At 40.2% G+C, this 20,658-nt stretch overlaps 1 protein-coding gene across 2 annotated transcripts in view; it reads right to left on the reverse strand.

The window, feature by feature from the left end:
• Positions 1-11,657: 11,657 nt before the first annotated feature.
• The window catches only part of ASXL3 (ASXL transcriptional regulator 3), a 125,145-nt gene continuing 116,144 nt past the window's right edge, over positions 11,658-20,658 (reverse strand). For both annotated transcript variants that reach the window (XM_005153541.3, XM_034065350.1), the window contains one exon: positions 11,658-20,557. In XM_005153541.3, coding sequence (XP_005153598.3) covers positions 16,877-20,557 — 3,681 coding nt within the window. In that variant the 3' untranslated portion in view covers positions 11,658-16,876. The remainder of the gene's footprint in view (positions 20,558-20,658) is intronic.

Below are 20,658 nucleotides of genomic sequence, written 5' to 3' on the forward strand. Positions count from 1 at the left end.
TTGGAAATGTTACCTGGGCTCTACCCAAAGTTGCTTCTTAAGCATACCAAAAATACCTTGGAATCTGGCTCATCAAATATCCTTATCAGATGTTTTCAGAGGCCAAAGTGGTGGTTTTGGCTCTCTTGCAAGACAAGATTTGCTTTCAATGAAAAATTACAGGTGAAGCTGATGCATGGGTATTCCTAGTATGGAATTGGGATGTATTCATTCAGTATGCATTCAGTAGCACTGGAACCAATATTTTAGATGTAAATCTTGGTTATGAAGACGGAGTGCTTAGTTAATACCTAGGACAGCATCTCCTTTGCCATATATAACTTGAATAAGAGAGTACTGAGGAAAGCCAGAGATGGTACGAACAGGATGTTCAAGGGAATTTTCCTTTTTTGTTCTTCACTGAATGTTCTTTCAGCAGGAAGTGGTGAGACTGTGCTTCACACAGATCATATAAGCCAAGAATAAGAAGTGCTGTGTTGGGAATTGTGAGACTGCATAAACAGGTTTTGGGGGTTTTCACAGTTTGTCATCGAAAGCAAACAAAAGAAGGAGATGTTTTTGTTTTACAAGAGCACGTAGTGACAGGCGAATGTCACTAAACAAGGGGGAATGGCTTTAAGCTGAAATAGAGGAGATTTAAATTAGACATTAGGAAAAAATTCTTCCCTGTGAGGGTACTGAGGCACTGGCACAGGTTGCCCAGAGGAGCTGTGACTGCCCTATCCCTGTTACTGTTCAAGGCTAGGTTGGATGAGGCTTTGAGCAACCTGGTCTAGTGGAAGGTGTCCCTGTGAGTGGCAGCAGGGTCAGAACTAGATGATCTTTAAGGTCTTTTCCAATCCAAATAATTCTATGGTTCTATGATATTCAATAACCAAATGGTGGAAAACAGAAGAAGAAAGCAATGATAATTAATAACTAACATTATTGATTCTTGTAAATACTAATCATTAATAACTAATAACTACTACTATACTCTTGTATGTTATACTATATTCTTTTTAGTATATAAAGAAATAACTTTTTTCTTTATTGTAATAAAGTTTTTGTTTAGTGTTAGAGGAAATTTTTTTCCCCAATTTTTTCTAAGTATTTTTCCAGTTTCCATTTTCCTGACAGCATTGCAGACACAAAATTGCAGAAACAGAAACCACACAAAGCTGGTACCTGGTTTTGATGTACTGACAAATACTGAGGAGTCCTATTAAGAAACTAGAATACAGTGAAAAATCCAAAATAAACATAAGAGAAAACTGTAGTCCTTATGTTAGAAAGATGAAATTGAAAAGAAAAAGATAAGACCCTGTCTCTATTCACAGATAGAGGAGCTACTTGTTCATCCATGCAGACCTCCTGCTGGAGGACCATTCTTGAGGTCAGAATAAGTCATCCTTGAAAAGCAGCCAGCTTGCCTGGACCCCTCTTTTCTCCAAGGCTGTATCCCATGAGATTCTCCCAGGCAGACCCTTGGACTTGTGAATGTATAAAATAACCACTCTTCATCTGAAGCACACCAAATTGGGCCTCCATTACCCTGTTTAGATGAAAATATTAGGAAAATGAGGACTTTTCTTAAAGACGAAACACCGCCCGTTTCCCTCACTCACAATGTCATCAGCCAACAAATGTTGAGCAATTAAACTCTGAGGAATAAAAAGAATTAAAGGAAAGGCAGCAGATGCAGGAGACACAACAGCACCAGACAAGTTAGAGCAGTAAAACTGGAATGAAAGTAGACATGGAGGAGATCGAACCAGAGCATTAGAAGAGGAACTGGTGAAATGTTACATTGAGGAGGCAGAGGAGACATAATGAAAGTGAGAATGTTTACACTATGAATGTTCTTACCTGGTGAAAAATCCAATATCGAGATTTTGCAGGAGACAATCAAAATTTCCAAACTGGAGAAATTAATTCTTGTCTTTATTAAAGCTCTTCATTCTCCTTTCTACCTTCTGTAAAAAAACAAACAAACCTGGCTTTCAGAAGTACAGTTGATTAACACAGAATGTTCAGAGAGAATGAAAGAACCAGATTATAGTGGAATAAAGTTTAAGTGATAGATGTGTAATGCTAAGGCCAACAGTACAAGCAAGCCACATCTGTGATTCCCTCTTGGGAACATAAGTGTGCTAAGCAGCTGAATGAGAAAAACTACTGGGAAACACAACAATAAGGAGATCATGAATAAAATTTGCGACAATATTAATCTTATAGCTTCTCAATAAAGCGCAGTAGCAAATGACAGAAGGAAGGGTATGTCCTTAAGATCAAAAGGCTAAAATAATTCTTTGCAGACTCAGCCCCATTCCTAAGGTTTCCATATTATTGCCTGAGATTTTTAGGCTGAAAGTGTGCCTATAGTGCACATGCAGCAAGTCTGATATGCCCAGAATCCATCAAATTTACTTATGAACAAGGTATGCCCATAAAATTAATGCTTCTCAAGTCCTTGTACACTTTATGCTTGTGCCTTCACACATCACCTATGCAACTCACATACGGGAAATAAAGCCTATATATGCATCTTGATGGACATGTTGGCTGCACCTGTGATTGTAAACTAAGAATAGTCCAGGACTTCTGCCAGCATTTATACATGGTCATACCTACTAATAGGCTAAAGGAATATCCTCTGCTGAGGTTCTGGCCTCTGCCAAGAAGCACCATTCCAGGAAAGTCCTGATGCTGGATCTGCCAGCTGGCACTGGAGCTCACAAGCATTTCCAAACACAGGTAACTCCATAGTTTATACAGAGCCAGCATGGCCTGCTGATCAGCAAGAAATGTGGGGCAAGATTTTCCTATCTACTAGGGTAATACTTTTCAACAGAAAAAGACTTCGACAGATATGCTCTGTGACTAGGATGTAACTTACATGCATATCATACCCCAATGCATATGTAATTAACAAGTAATGATGATAAACATAACCCATATACTTTGGGACAGTTTATGTGCTTATGCCGAATAATGCAGCTGCATTCCCAGTTCCTTCAGTATGAATACTGTGGATTCATGCACCTTCTAGTGGGAGGATGAGTACAAATTATGTTAATAATTCTGAGGGTGTAAGGAGGCAGACAATTAGATAGTAATAATTTCAATATAATAAAATATTATTGTGTAAAACCAAGTATTTTATTAATAAAACCCTAACATTTAATCAGTAATAAACCTACTTCTCCATGCCATCGATCTTCAATATAAGATCCATGTGTATAAACCCCATACTCTTAGACAACATTTAGCATCAAGCAGCAGAAGGATTAATTTTGAGGCACAGATAAGGAGCATTTACTTTTCTAAATGTCTGATTTGCATTTATTTCTTTTCCACTCTTGCATCCACTGAAGCTGAGACCTGTCCTGCTTGGTAGAATGATAAAGCATTTATTTTCTGCACAGCTCCTTGGCGAAGTGACAGGGGCATCACTGCACCAGGCTGATAGCAGCAGCTGCAGTGTGCCTTTTGCTGCACTTTGCCTGGATGCTCAAATCTGAGGTCCTTCTGCATATGCATGTCAGTTCCAAACTAGCCTCAATCTATCCTAAGCAAAAAACATGAAAACATAAATAATGCCAGTGACTTTCTTTCTTTTCTGTGTATGCGCTTTGAATATGACTGTCCTTGAAACAAGAGTTTTTACTTCATGCACTTGGAATCCTTCTGAATGAGGAGGCATAAAAGCATGTAGTAATGTTAGAGAAAACTAGTTTCATGCTCATTGACAGGTGACAGAGATCTTTATGCAGGTAAAACAAACGTTAAATTAATCTCAAATCCTATAAGTGTGAACTAGTATGCATTTACTCTTTCTAACACTGGAACAAATAGCTACAAGCTCCATAGCCACAGAAGAGCAGACAAAAAAGTACTAAATTCTGCAAAAAGTGTGGTTAAGGAAGAAAATGCAGCTAATTTTAATCCACTCCTTAAAACAGATGAATTAGTCCTTCAAAATGATTTTTGTACAGTGTCTGAAGGGCATTTAATCTCTTAGGCTCTCCAGTTTTTAGACGACAGAGACACTGTGCTCATTATTACTGTATTGTTTCACTCTAGTTAGTATTTCAGTTCATTTTCTGCTGTTCAGTACGAACCCTTCTGTTTGTTTCAGGGCTAGCCTTAGCTTGATAAAACCATGTGCTGTGTCAAAGTCCTGTTTTCTTCATAATTTATCTTTATGATCTTAATGTCATAGTTAATCTCTTGTATATTGTACATTATTAATCTTGAAGATCTTAAAATCCATTTGATCTTTGATTTTTTTAGAAACTTTTAATAATGGTTGGTAAGTATTTTAACATTTAGTTTTAAATTATTTTATGGTCTTGGATTGTCCAGAGAGTTTTCTTGTGGGTTTTTTTTTTCAGTCCAACCAAAATGTTGAAGAAGTAAGTCAATTATATGGCTGAGAAGTGATAAGCATAGCTAGAGGACAACTTCTAATAATGCTTCCTCTTCATGAGCACTTCTTTCCTCGAGGAAAGGTAGTACATAAAAAGCAGCAAACTATAGTACAAGCCTGTACGACTGAAACCACAAAGGCCAAGCACAAAATTAGGCCTGAGCAGAGAAGGACATTAAAAACAACAAAAAAGTCACTCTTGAAACACAGAGATCAGCAGTAAGAGGAACACCAAGATGCCAGTTGGTCAGCTACTTAATGGAGAGGGAAAGCCATCCCTAAAAATGTCTACATTAAACAGATAATTAGCACAACTGGTACCAGAGACAAAAAGGTACTAACTCGGTATGAATAGACTGGAAAGCATTTGTATGAGTGATGTGCTTTAAAATTACATGGGCCTTCATTGAAGGAGTGGCTGATTCAGTCACTAGGCCATCAGGAGTTATCTTCTGGAACTGATGAAAATGACTGAAACAAGGAAGACTGGGGAAGGATGAACATCATAACCACTTGGACTTCAAAACAGGAAGAGCTAGGGAATTACTACCACCAGCTTCATTTCACTCTCTGGAAAAATGCTAGCACAAGTGAATGGTTTATGGTCGCAGTCACAGGTGAAGTAAATCAGTTAAGGTCAACATGAATTTGTCAAGAAGATGCTGGGTCAACCTGGTCTAACCTTCTGTGAGAGAGTAACAGGCACTGGAGACTGAGAAACAGGAGATTTCACATCTTGATTTGAGAAAAGCTTCTAGAACTACTTCAATGACATTTTCATAAGTAAGCTGGAAAAACATGGTCTAGACAAAACTGTTACCCACTTAGACAGAAGTGGGTGGAAAATTGTTCTCACACACAGTTGTAGCAGCAACCACAGCAGAGTCAGTTCTGGCACAGCTCCAGTTCCTTACAGCATTTTAGTTAATGGGATGGGTAACGGGACAGCAAGTTGTGAACAAGAGAATGGACTCAATGACCTTTTGAGGCCTCTTCCAACAGGAATTATCCTGCGATACTGTGGTCCTGATTCTCTGATTATACCTACTTGGGAAATACTGTCAGCTTACTGACAAATAAGACTGGAATTTAAGATGACTCGGACAAGTTCAAGTTATGATTGAAAAGCTTAGGGTAACACTAATCCCTGATAAATAGACTATTCTACACTTAGAAATAATTAATTATTCAAATACAGGATGGGGAAGAAGCAGCTAGAAGCAGTTTTACTGGGAAGGATGCGGGGGTTATTAGGACCAATGTGACCCAAAATCATAGAAACATAGAATAGTTAGGGTTGAAAGGACCTTAAGATCATCTAGTTTCAACCCCCCTGCCAGGGGCAGGGACACCTCACACTAAACCATGTCACCCAAGGCTCTGTCCAGCCTGGCCTTGAACACTGCCAGGGATGGAGCATTCACAACTTCCCTGGGCAACCCATTCCAGTGCCTCACCACCCTAACGGTAAAGAATTTCTTCCTTATATCCAATCTAAACTTCCCCTGTTTAAGTTTGAACCCATCACCCCTTGTCCTGTCACTACAGTCCCTAATGAAGAGTCTCTCCCCAGCATCCTTATAAGCCCCCTTCTGGGACACACGAGCACAGCTTTTAGGCTCTAAGGCATGCAAAGCAGTCCTAAGTCTCTGCTAGCACTCAGCTGCGATAATGTATTCACTCTCGGGAACTGAACAGCAAAAAAGATTTGAACTAACTGGAGAGAGTCTGCAGAAGATCAATGAAAATGATAAGAGATTGGAAAACATGACCTATAAAGAAAGCTGAATATTAGGATTGTTTAGCTTAAACACTGGGAAACCAAGTGAGACAAATTAACAGCGTAACTATCTAATAGGCTGCTGGAAAGTGGAAAGGAAAAAGTTGTTTTCAGTGTCTGTGAAGCATAGATAAGACTGAACGGTCTTAAAAAGCAGCAAGGAAGATTTGGGTTAAACATTAGGATAAGCTCTGTAATTCTAAGAACAGTGAAGCACTGGAACAAACTGCCTTGGTGAGTGAAGGCCCAGAAGGGTGGGTGAGGATGACCACTGTCAGCAGGACTGCAAGCCTCCAGGGGACAGCAGGGACAAGCTGGCCTTGATTTCTGGTAATCCTATTTTTCAGATTCTATAATCTATTAATAAAATCAGCCTTCTTTTTTCGCAGCACCAGAAATACCCTAATATTTAATCCCGATTTAAGTATACTTCATAGCCCAATTTCCTAACTCTCATTTGGTAGTTCTTAAATATATATATTATATTATTTTGTGTATAATATATATAAATATATATTCATATATAGATTATATATATGTTTAAGCATATCACAATCTTCAGATGTCAGAGAGAACCGCTTGTGACTGACACATCACATGTATTTCTTTCTATTCCTCCCAAGCACTATTTCATTTTCTGCCTAATTGTCTATAAATCCTTTTATATTAAATATTGAAGTACCATTGGCACTGGTGTACATATCACTCCTCCTTACTGTCACCTGTACACTTCATGAAGATCTTGATAATATTCCTCTGAAAATTTAGAAGATGCAGAATGCAGAAGGTCTGTTCCTCAGTTCCAATGATACTGTACAAAATCCCTTGAATCATGCAGCTATTTTCACTGCCCTTTGATTTTAAAGGAACCAGAAAGACAAATGCAGATTTCCGCTACCCAGATGAATAAATTCTAGGTAGTGCTGACATATTTAACCAAAATAGGTGACATTGAATGTATTTCTAGATTACTTTTTGAACTGTCCTATGCAACGAAGAACATAAATCAGGCTTGCCTGGCAATAAAAGCAAAGACTTCTAGAACCAGGAAACTAAAGCAAGGATCCAAAATTCCAGTTTTGGAAAACTAAAGCAAAGACCCTTAATTTGAAAAATGGTGAGCATACAGTAACTTTTAAATTTGCTAACCACAAATACTGTAAAGTGTGCCTTTGAACAACTATTTTTAAGAACCAGCCAGCAAATTATGCAGTTGCTTTGTTTTGTTTTGTTTTCCTTTATACAAAAGCACGTAGCGAGGGGAATAAACAAGAGGAATAAGAGATGTGTGCATACCTATGTGGGTATGATATCACTGACATCACAGGAACATGATTGGATGGCTCCTATGACTGGAAGGTTAGATAAAGAATTGGCTGGATGGCCACAAGCAAAGAGTTGTGGTCAATGGCTCAATATCCGTCTGGAAACCAGTAACAAGTGGTGTCCCTCAGGAGTTGGTGTTGGGACCGATCCTGTTCAACATCTTTGTAGACGCCATAGACAAGGGAATTGAATGTGCCCTCAGCAAGTTTGCCGATGACACCGAGCTGTGTGGTTCTGTTGATACGCTGGAGGGAAGGAATGCCATCCAGAGGGACCTTGACACACTTGTGAGGTGGGCTGATGCCAACCTCAGTGAACTTTAATCATGACAAGTGCAAGGATCCTACACCTGGGTCAGAGCAATCCCAGGCACAGCTACAGGTTGGGCAGAGAAGAGATTCAGAGCAGCCCTGTGGAGAAGGACTTGGGGGTGTTGGTCAATGAGAAAATGAACACTGAGCCAGCCTCATTGTGCACTTGCAGCCCAGAAAGCCAACTGTATCCTGGGCTGCATCAAAAGGAAGTGTGACCAGCAGGTCGAAAGGAGGTGATCCTGCCCCTCTACTCTGCTCTCGTGAGACCTCACTTGGAGTATTGTGTGCAGTTCTGGTGCCCTCAACATAAAAAGACATGGAACTGTTAGAACAAGTCCAGAGGAGGGCCACGAGGATGATGAGGGGACTGGAGCACCTCCCATATGAAGACAGGCTGAGAAAATTGGGTCTGTTCAGCCTGGAGAAGAGAAGGCTGCGTGGAGACCTCCTAGCAGCCTTCCAGTATCTGAAGGGGGCCTACAGGGATGCTGGGGAGGGACTATTCATTAGGGACTGTAGTGATAGGACAAGGGGTAACGGGTTTAAACTAAACCGTGGAAGTGCAGGTTAGGTGTAAGGAAGAAATACTTTACAGTGAGGGTGGTGAGGTACTGGGATGGGTTGCCCAAAGAAGCTGAGTGCTCCATCCCTGGCGGTGTTCAGGCCAGGTAGGACAGAGCCTTGGGTGACATGGTTCAGTGTGATGTGTCCATGGCAAATAGGCTTGGAACTAGATGTTCTTAAGGTCCTTTCCAACCCTACCAATTCTATGAGTCTATGACTTTATGCTACCAACTAGATTTGGATCCATTTTTTATTAAATATTGGCATTTCTCTCCCAATTTAACGCTACCAAAGATTTCTCTATATTTGCAATTCTATGCAGATGCTAAAATTAAAAAAAAAAAAAATAATTGGCAGGATCACTTGTTCCAAAACCATAACTAAACTTCTTTTTCACTAGTCTTATGCTGACTGCCTCCTTATCCATGCTCCTTTTCAATGACAGACTATCTGTGTTGGCTAACACTGAGGACATTTATTTGGACTTGCTGAACCGTAAATGCTCACTGTTGGATGCATTCCAGGACTATGGTCTATTCTGACTGCTCTGGGTCAGCTCCTGCTCACACTCATTAAAAATTCGGAGGCTTGGATTTTTCCATTCAATAACCTAAAGGAAGTCAAGGAATTTATGTTACGATTATTGCATTTTCACAGCTAATTTTATTCTTTTTCCCCAAAGACTCCATCTCTTTCTGCACAATGCATAAGTCAACGAGTGAAGGGTGAGACACTGTGTACACCATCACTCCACCTAATGCACAGATTCCTTTAAAAGCCAGAAATGCAAGCAGCCATAACAAAGATTCTGCACAATGGATGTTGGATTGAGAGTTCACGATCAGAAGACATGAAAAAGTGACATGCAGGATAAATCTGAGCAGTTGGGAAAGAATCAGAAGCAAATAACGACTCTTTACCAAGGCCCACTACAAAAAATCCCCCCAAACCCAAACAACAGGTATCTCTTCCTTTATATAAATATCAACAGTCACCTTGATTTGAGCAACCTCGTCTAGTGGAAGGTTTCTCTGCCTGTGGCAGGTGATTGGAACTGGATGATTTTTAAGGTCCTTTCCAACCCAAACAATTCTATGATTCTGTGATTTATTTACTCAATATAAAATGATTTCTTATTTGTAGAAGTCACTTATCCAATATGTTCAGCTTATTTTCCAGTGTGTTTTCTCTATGTAGGATTCTAAACCAGTCTCTGCTCTGGTGGTACATGTATGAGGATGCTAAAGATATTGGATGAAAGCTCTCAGGTTTGTGTTGGAAAGATATGAAGACTCTGAAGGCTGAACTAAGCTCTGCAAGACCCGGACAAAGACACAGATTAGAAGGGCTTTAGAAAGGTGACCTGTACACACACCTTCTTGTTTATCCAGGATGTCATCAGCTTCCTAAAAGTACAATCCAGGTATTTTCCCCCATGGATATATGAAATAACTGTCAAGTTCCTCATTTCTGTTGAGGCAACAGGCACCTCCCAGGCTAGGAGCATGGACTTTCAGTACTTATAAGTAAATGGCTGCCATTTAACTGAGATATAACAAACTCCTTTCATGAGTGTCTGCTATGTGGTTGTAATGTGCTAGTGTTCAGATGTCTGAATTATCTCCACAAGTGTTGCTTTATTGCTGTGTCTAGCTTGGTTTCCATAAAGCTGTACTAATGAGGTACTGTCTCCACAAGCAGGTACCATCAGATACCAGTGCCTGTCTACCTTCCTTATCACAGAAAGCTGTCTCCAAGGTGGTGGTGCTCAAAGGTATTTGGTGGTCCTTCAGCTGGAAGCCATGTCATCCAACAAAGCCCATGCTCGATGACACCCTCTGCACACCAAGCAGCGATAATACCTTTGTATTTGTGAAGTGCCTCAATGCAAAGAGCTGTGCTGTTGTCTCTCTTCATCTATGAGTGGCAAAGAAACAGTAAGAAAAATAAAATGCCCTTGTTCTAGCCTGGGGATGAATATTTTTCCAGTGTATCAGTACTTCGATTCCAGACTGCACAATTCCGACAGTGCCAGCTGCAGGAAAGCATGATGTGAGCTTTAGGGCATCATTTGTATTGAAAGCCAAGTTCCAAGACTGGGGGAGAAGGAGGGCTTCTTTTCACTACAACTAAAGCTACACAGTGAAGACAAACAAACCCAGACACCCTGTGTATTAGCAGCTGGCTTTCTCCCTGCTGTGTGCTTTTGCTGAGGGACAAGGGAACGCGAGAGACCACAGCAGCGTCTTTTCTCTTGATGCCATCTGCTGGTTCAATGCTACACAAAGTCTGGGCAGACCTAAAGAGAGCACACAGACTTAAAAGCAATCACAAGGCCTAACTTACTGATGCTTAAAAGGTCCCAAGTAAACATCAGAGAAGAGCTAAATAATTATATTTTAAGATTGTGCAAAATGTGCAGAAATATTTTCTGGCTTTAAAATCTAAAAACAATTAAAGGGAAAAAACCGATTATTTAGCTAATGCAGATTTAACATGGATTTGCATTACATTGCTCAGATGAAAAAATGCAAAACAAAAGCTGTCACTGTCAGAATCAGAGCGGGTCCCTGATTTTGCATAGCCCCTTGCAAAAATAAATATCTAGGCAGAATGTTAAATAATCTGCATGACAGTACTAGTGGAGGGAGTTTGCTGGGTGGGTATTGGATATGAATAAAAGGTCATAGATTATAAACTACAAAGGTTGGTGCTGCCTTCTTTGAGCATTTGGACAGGTTTTGGCAGAAAGGGCTGCCATTTGCTGCTAACAAGACCCTCCAATAGTATCACATCTGAAATAATGATCACAGTAGGCTGGGCAAAAGATGGTGTTTGGGATGTGCTGCACCTGTATTTCTGAGCAGGCTTACGAAACAGCAATTTGTTGCCCACCCTCTACCACTTGCACCCTAACCACTAGTACCCAAAGCTCTCTTTGCAGTGTAACATGATAAAAACTGTTGTTTTCAATTTTTAATACAATGGCCACTGAATTTTTCACTTCAGGAAGGCCTTCCAGACTTCAAAAGATAACTGGCTTGGGGAATATAACTTGTACTGGTTACCTTTCAAGCACCATATACATTTAAATTCTTCTGCTGTGGGGATGAGAAATAATAGAGTGTGTGCCTGGATTGCTGTTAAGCATGCTTTGGACAGGGTTGCAGACAGAGGTAAAGTACTAAAACACACCCAACATTAACTACCCAAAACAATACATCACTTTCATCCACAAACTATTCTACTTACAACAACTTAATATACAACACCTAGTTTTATTTTACTAGTATGATTAATACTTGAGTTACATCAGAAGTCATTCAAACTATGTCTTACATCGTCGTAATTGAAAAATCCTTTACAAAGGACCAATTTTTCTCTCACATTTCTATTTCATATACCTGTACATACAATGGATGTGCACAAGCAGGATATCCTGCCTAAGGCACTGAACATAAAATAAATAAGCAAATGACAAATATCAGTTTATCTTTTTATTTTTTTTTCAGAATATTTTAATATCGAAGCCCAAGTTGTTATTTTCAAGGGATAAGGAAGGAGAAAAGGAAAGGGAGAAGAGAGAAGTTATGAAGACAAATTATTTTATTTAACATCTGGTTTTGTGAATGGTCATTTCTGCAGGCAACAAAAGGTTGTTTTCTTAAAAATAAAATAAACAAAGAGCACCATTAAAGAAAGCATGATCCCTGAATTCTAAACAAAACACTGCCTGAACCAAAAAAATTGCTAAGATGCTTGTTTCACCCAGTCACATCCGATGGGGTAACAAAGCAAAGCATAACAGCATTGAACTGTAGCAACCCCGCTGAAACCGACTACACCCCCTTCTGAAGATTCAGAGAACCACTTTCTGAGCTTGTCCTGTGGGAATAATATTTTCTTTGGTAGAGGACTGAAGGAGGGTACTTACTTCACTGAATGCAGATAGAAAAAGTATCTATGCACATTAGGGATCTCCCCAGTAAATCTGTATTTGTCATGCATGTTAGGTACGAGTGGATTTCACATTGCTGTTATACTGCAGGAGTAACACTGCCCTAAAAAGGCATAGAATGGCTAATGTTGAACAGATGTAAACATTCAGAATACTGACAAAAAAAATACATACACACAAAAAACCCTGTACTGAAAATGTGAATTAAGTTTCCATAAAGCAGGAAAAATATTTTACAGCAGTACAAGAGAATTATGGCAACAAAGTAAAGCACTTTTCTTGTAACATTCATGAACAGTACAAATACAACAAAGTTATTCTACGGACTAAATTATTCTTTAACTATCAAATATAGTACAAAGCGAAATATTATGTGCTATAAAAGAAGCAGCTCCTTAAATTAGACTAAAAAAATGCTTTTTTTTCTTTTCGTTGGTTTTACAGTGACAAAGCATGATGACTGAAGACAACAGGATTTCATCGATTCAGAAACATTTAGCTACACAGGTCCATGGTAAAGCCACTGAATATTTTGTTGCTTCCCTTTCCCCCAGTGTTCTGCAGAGCCACAGAAGAACCGCTGTGCTGCTGCCAGGAGACTGCAGAAGTCATTCAGTGTTCGGAGCAGGGCCCTTCACGTGTGTCAGCTAAAATGATCCCTTTTGGTGATGTTCCTCCGCTCATCTTGAGTGTTTATCCTGGTACTTCACCACACCTTGGAGAAACTGCTCAACCAGAGGCTACAATAACAATTCTGAAATTGTGCGTGTGTTTATAAGGGGAAGGGGGTGCAGCATAAGGTGATTTTACTTCAGAAATTGCATTATAAAGCACCATATGCACCAGCTTAAAAACTGTGCAAGGAATTGCAGGGTCCTGAAAAACCATCTGCATGTTCTGTAGCTTACCCTGACAACATGCACCACCCTCAAGAAGAAAGTCTATAGTACAGGGAATATACCTTTTGCTTTATGGCTCAACCTTTATTTTTTGTCGTTTAAATGCTATTTCACATACTAGTCCTCAACAGATAAATAAAATGCAAACAGAGAGCATCCAGTTCACCATTTCTTAATTATTTTTTTTTGTTAAACATTATTTCAAAGGGAGTTTCTGCTTGGAAAATTAGCTCAGAACAGAGACACACAAACACACACACTGCAAATGCCCTAACATTATCTGCATATCTCACAGGTACGCAATTAAAACAATAAAGAGGAAGGAAAGAAAAGAAGAGTGTTTCTCCCTCTCACCCAAAAGTGCTGCTCCAGGGGTAGGAGTGGGGGAAGAATTTTGGAGGTTTAAAACAAAAAAAGTAAAGGTAAATTATACACGCTGGACATTGGGACACATACGTACGTACACGCAAACACAGAGCAGTGTGTTCTTAAGCAATTCTTTCACCACTTTTCAGTGCATAAACTATTAACACCCCATGGTGCAAACTGCGGGGTCATTAGAATATAAAATGACATTGGGCCTGAAACCTGGACAATTAAACAAACAGAAAAAAGAAGTAATTTGAAATTAACTTCTAAATGTGATTATGTTCTTACTGAAGACCAAGGGTCACTCTCCCTGAAGCATTTGTGTGATACCAGAATCCAAGTAAGGTTTTCAGTCACACTAGGATTCAGTCAGGCTCCTATATCACCGCAGTTGCATTTGAGTATTTTAATATCCTAAAACTATAATCTGCAACAACTTTTCAGGACTGTTGCTAACTGATTGGTCAAATTTATTCGTGGTGCAACTCCAGTGACTCAAGAATGAAAGGAGAGGAACTGCACTACAGAAGAGTTTGGTCAGTTGTGTAATACATAACATAGCACCATCCAGTCTAATGCCATTTTCAATAACATTTTATCAAGACCTCATACATGCAGGTTGCAATCCTGATACAAAAATAACAACATGACATGAATGAGTTACCTACCACATTAGTACACTCTTATCCTTCAAACAAAGTAAAACTATTTTGTGGCTGGAATTTATTTCTGTATTATGTCAGTCAATACAAGAAGTATTTCAAGATGCAAGTACAAACAAATATTGACTTATGTGCTGTGGACAGGAAAACCTGAGCTAGAAATAAGGATTCCCAGCAGGCTTATATAAACATAGGTTATTAGAAGTCTAAGACTGGTTGCTCTCTTTATTTTAAATAGAAGTATCCTACCTCTATCAAGTATAAATACAACGCAATACAACTCCGATACAAAGGCTCCTCAAATATGAATTTGATATGCATTAACTGACTACACTGATACTTAATCATGAGTATTTTCCAGTCACTGTTTTGCCAGAAACTGGTGTAACACTGGATGCTGACTTCCATGTGGCTGCTTCTAGCTTTTTGTTCGGCTGGCTTATTTTCCTACCAGAAGACCTGAAAGTGCTGAGAAGCCGTTTCTTAACCCACATGTCATATTAAGGAGCACTTTTGTATAGAAAAAAAATAATATTATTGTATCAGCAACAAATTTGTTAATTATAAATGGCCTTTGTACCACACAGTGTCAAAAATAATCTTGATATGTTGCTACTTACAATAAAAGAGAACATCAAGGTGCACCATAGAGCTTCCTATGACAGGAATGTATGTTGCAGATATTCCAGCTCACTTTTAAGACAATAAATGGCATTTATCATGTTTGTGAATATGGTCCCACAAGAAAATAAATGTGGTTCCTCCATTCAGTAGAACCTCACTAATATGCACCCGTGGCAGGAAGACCAGTTACAGCTTACAAATAACTATGCAACCAAAGGTTGTATAAAAAAAAAGTGTAGTGTAAAATGTAACATACTTTTTATTTACTAAATGTAGTTCTATCATTCACATTAATAGCTCTGAATGCAACACTTAAAAGCATCATGAAATCCAAGCAGTATTACATCTCACACATTCTTACTACACTGCTCTCTGAAAACTGTGGAAGGAAAATCAGTTTTCTTGAACAGACTGTAAGGTCTCGGCATTAGTGAGGTTCTACAGCAGTGGGAAAAAAGAAACATTTCTCTCTGATGCTGACATTTGGGCAGACCCAACCACATATTGGCAGATGGATGACTTGCACTCCAAGTTTTGTGTTCTTGAAGTGGGAGTAAAAAAACTCAAGGTATTTTCATCTCCCCAGCAACTGCATGTGCTTTATCCCTTTGTAATATTTTCCTTTTAGGTGAATAGGGCCCCAAATCATTGTTTTTCTCCTCTGCTGTTATGGTGGCTAGCGCATCTGGAATGCAGCTATAGCCCTGAATGTAAATACAGTACAGAATAAATACCAAAGGTTATTTTAAAGATGCAGTATCCCTTTTAAAAATGCCTTTTGCTTCCCAGTTTCGAAAAGGTAGGTTAAGGGGTCTGAATTCCTTTGAGAAAACAAAACAAAACAAAAGTCAGTGCTGTAAGTAATTCTAAGAATTACTTTAAATGGTAAAACTTTGAGATGTTATTTAAACAGAGTAACTCACAAGAGAGGGAAAACAACTGATAAACTAATATTCAACCGATATGCAATTAGAATCTTTTCTTATTCACTCGCCATAAGAATGCATCATTTTTAGGCCACGGAAAGGCTAGAACATCCAAGAATGTATTACATAAATTTGACCCTATATATAATACATATATTTGGGACTGACAAACCAAGCGGACAGATGAAGAGACAAATACAAATAAAGAATATTTGAGTGGGAAACAGGAACAGAAGACAGCTTTCTAATCCCCAGTAGAGAAGTTACTTTCTCCAAATTCTACTGAAGCCAGTGTGATTCTAGTGTTGGTCCCACTAACCCATCACATACACAAATCCTTCCCAAGGAATCAACAAGAAGAGATGAGTAAGATGTGAGTTCCGTAGTCCCTAGCAGGCATGTAAGGAAACTCCTCTAACAATGTAAACTGCTTTTTTTTTTTCTCTCCAGGTGAAGTGGCTATATTTTAGCCCTAGATAGTGAAAGACAGTTGAAGAAAGCAATCCTATCAGCAGAAAACCTGCAAACAGAACTTAGAAGCTACAATGGCCAGTACCCCATACCTTGCCACTATCCCCCTCAGAACAGTCACTATTCACTGTGTTATTCGTTCTGCATAGTTACTCCACTTCTTGCAGTTAGTCTTCCACTGATTTATAAGCTGCAGCTTGCATCAACTATCAAAAAGTGGAGAAAAAACGTGCTGCACTTTGTGCAAATAAATAGAAGCTACAAATGACATGCATTAATGCCTTTTTTTTTCCTTTAGCACAGCAAAATAGCTCATTGAAGCTTCAGTAACAAGGATATCGTTTCTTTTTTCTTAAACAACTACTACAGGTTTCCTCTTCTTCCCAGAAAATGGCACTCAGGCAGGAATAACTAAATTCTGAAAGCACCATGTTGAAGAAAAAGAAATTAAAAATAATAATATATCAATTGACTAATTGCAAACCATTAGTGGCCTAAACTGTTCCAATTTCTGCATTCCTTTGTCCTGCTTTCCCATGCTGATAAGGGATACTGCATCTTTGATTCAGTTCCTACCGTACAACCAGACAAGCTACACACAGTTTGGAAGGCCCTATGCAGTCATCGTGACAGAAGGCTCCGCAGCCTTTGCACACGATCATGGCTTTCAGCCTGCAAGAGCATTTCAGTTCCAGTTCATCGGCATTGCTACTGTCAGCAAATTTCTGAACCGGGATCTGCGCGTTCTGGTTAGACAGGCCTGTGGCAGCGTTGGAGCCACTTCCTAAAATCCCAATCGATTTCTCAATTGCAGACGCTGCCCTTTTGAAGCTTGCGCTACCGAAGTGGATTGTTGGGTAATTTCCACAGAGCTGCTGCTGCTGCTGCGGCTGCTGCTGTGGGTGCTGCGTCTGTATTTTCTGAGCAGCAAGTTGGGTAAAAGGCTTCTGTGGCTCAGAAAGTAAATAGGAAGAGAAATCTGCATTCTTTAATGCAAACGCTTTCAACTGTTCTTTCACTTCGTTCTGATCATAGGAAGCTTGTTTCATGCCCATTTCGCAGCTGCTGCTTAAACCTTCCTCAAAAGAAATAGGTTCAGATTTTATATTGCTACAGATGCTTGCTGGCTGAGGCCAACTAAGTCTTTTAGTGGTTTCCATAGTAACTGTCGGTTGTTTTTGATCAGAGGGGACTTCTGCGTTTGGGTGAGGAGGGGGAGGAGGTGGCAGGGGTGGAGGGGGAGGAGGGGGATGCACTAATGTTTTACTCTGCAGAGTTTGAGAGGCACTGGCAATGTCATCACCTTCCTTGATTTGAATATTAGGGGAAAACACACTTCCTAGCCTCAGCTGGTGCGCTGCTGTAGAAATATTCACGTCTCCCAAGCCCTTTTGTTCCAGGTGTCTGCTAAAAGCAAATGTGTTGCAGCCAGGTGGGCCTTTTGAAGTAGTTTGCAACAAAGCTGCCGTGGGAACGGGGCCTCTCGCAGCCATGGACATTTGGTAAAAATGCTGTCTATGTGAGGTACTAGCTTCTGCGTGAAAGCTGCCATTTTTATCAATGTGAAACAGGCTCTGCTGGAAACTGCATGAAGGCAATGGCCTCTTCTGCTGCTTGATCTCTGGGCTGTGAGCGATTCGGCTCTGAATGGCATGTTTGTTCAGCCACTCCTGCTTAAATGGCTGACCATGCCCTAGCTGATTCATGCTGGAACTAATTACACAAGGAGCCACTTTAACATCTGTGTCCATTGACACCTTCCCAGGCTCACATTTAATTTGAGCATGTTCCCCTACAGTCCTGGCCATCCTCTTTTTCGGATGGTTTTCACGCTTTCTGATTTGTAGTGGGGCTATGCTGCCTGCTGCAAAGCCTTTACCATCTGGATTAGGAGAGTTGGAAGGATGTTCAACAATATTTCTCTCGGACACTGCCGTTTTACATACTGAGGTAGTTTGCAAAGGCAAGGGAAGCCTGTTAATTTCTAGTTTGGCTCCTGATCTGGGCTGCGGCAGCACTTTCTCTAAAGGCAGATTGCCTTGCAGTAACTGTGTCACTAAAGGATTGTTGGCCTCCACTGACGATAAGCGACAGCTTGAGCTCCCGGCACTGGTAACTCTCTTTAGGGTTTCTGTTGTCAGCGGCAGGGAGTCTTCCATGGAGTCCGCAATGGATGTCTTGGAGGTCTGTGGCGGCTGTGCACTCGTGGGTATTTCTGCAGTCTGGGCAGGCATTTCAGATGCTGTAAAATCCTCAGTGTCCATCCTGAAGCACTTGTCAGACTCATTAGTTTCCGATTTAACAGGAACGGCAATGCTCGTCAAAAGACTCCTGGATTGCAGTTCTGACATTTGCGTGTAAGTGGAAGGTTCAGTTTTGACATTTTTCAAGCAGTTTTGCTCTGAGTATTCCTTATGCTTACTGGGGTTGAGGTGGCTGACCACTGGCTGATCTGTACTCATTGCCTCTTCATCATGCCAACAAATTCTATTGTTAGTGTTATACTGATTGGCACAGGCAGCATCCGCTTCATTTTTCAGTGCTGAAGGACCTCTTAATTGCTCAGGAAAACCTTGGCTGGGAGTAACCACCTCAATTAATTTATCTTGAGGAGAAAGAGGCACTTCTCGAAGACTTGAACAACCTGCCTGCAAGTTCTTGCTGTCTTGCTTTGTTGTAATGGTGATAAAGCTGGAGCTGTGCTCAAGGCTTTCATTAGACACCACTTCAGGCCTGCTTATGACAGATACCTGAGGACAGGCTATACTTTGTAAGGCAGCTTCTGTCCTTACAGGTCTGCTCTGCAGGTCAATGCTGTTCTCTGCATTTTCAACAGAAGAAGAAAGTGACAGACTGGAATTCAGAGTTGTAGTGTGGTCGACAATGACTTTGCAAGGTATAGACCTGTTCATGGCAGTTTGTGTAAAAGTCACTGGCTGAGATTTACCAGAGAGATCCATTCGGTTTCGTGCTCCAGAGCTTTTTTCTAAGAGATCAGCATTTAATTTAATAGCATTATCATAAGAGTTTATTGTCACCATGTTACCAGTAAACATTGACATGGGTGGCCTTGCAACAGGATCGGCTACTGCAAGGGCCTCACTGCAACTTAAAGCTGACCTAACGGTAGCGTGAATGGAGACAGTGCTTTGCTCATTACACCCAGTTATGGCTATCTTATCAGAAGAAAATCTGTTGGTAGTCCCCACTGGGGGAATCAGTACAGAACTACCAGGGAGATGATTTGGCAAGTTATTTGCAATAGATGAAGCTGGCACAGTGGCATAATGAGTGGAGACTGCGTTATTCACATTGCTACTTGGTATCGGCAACCGCTTGTCATCAATTGGGTTTGATAAGACTGTATTGTCTATGGAGACCGGTACATTACTGTTATCAATACATTTTGGTCCAATGGTTATGCATGGAGTATCAGCCCCTTGGATGGTTTTCAGCATATTTATATTACAAGCTGAAACTGCTGTGTTTGCACTGTCAACAGACATTAAAACAGAGGATTTATCAACAGAACTTGCAAAAGAAAGTTCTTTAATTGCTCCAGACATAGCAGTGCTGCAAACACACACAGAGACTGAACTTTTATTATAAAGCACTGGCACACTGTTACTTTCAGTAGAGGTAGATGAAATAATTTTCTCACACAATTGTGGCATAGGTATATTTTCATCAGAACTGTGCACAGGTATCTCAGTAGCAGTTTCTGGTAATGCAGCTGTGGTAAGTGACTGCTGCAGTAAAGCGGTCGTCTCACGGTGATGAGCAGACTTGTTGCTAGGGGACCTGCAGTTAGGATTAACTATAATGACACCAGTAGAACCCTCAATTTTTGTGTCAGTAGACGTTGGTATCTCCAGAGATGAGGTACTTTCCTTTGAGCTGAACTGCGACTTTGATTCTTTATTGGTCTGGAGTAAATGAGCTCTGGCTTGATGCTTTGCAAATAGCTTGGCCTTTGTTTGCTCCTTGATGTGTGCCAGAGTTCTTGTCTTCCCACCTTCGCATGGGGTCCCCATTGCTCCAGAGACTATGCTCGCAGCTGCTGCCACAGCTGCTGCAGCTGCAGCTTCTCTTTGGGCTCTTGCTTGCTGAGCTCTTGCTTTGATATCTGCAAGAGTTCTAGCACCAGTGTTTCTCCCGCTGCTGACCGATGTACTTGGGGAAACTCGAGGTTCTGGTTTAGAAACAGGTTGGCTCTTGATGATAAAAGGTGGTCCAATTTTTGAAAGCTGAATCTAAAGGAAGAAAAAACCCAATAATTTTAATGAGAAATGCAATGAAGGGAATTACTGTTCAGTACAGCTGACCAGAAAAAATGCTAAAATTTAATCATATT

This window comes from Melopsittacus undulatus, chromosome 1 (genome assembly GCF_012275295.1).
Source record: "Melopsittacus undulatus isolate bMelUnd1 chromosome 1, bMelUnd1.mat.Z, whole genome shotgun sequence".
In the NCBI taxonomy this organism is placed as follows: domain Eukaryota; kingdom Metazoa; phylum Chordata; class Aves; order Psittaciformes; family Psittaculidae; genus Melopsittacus; species Melopsittacus undulatus.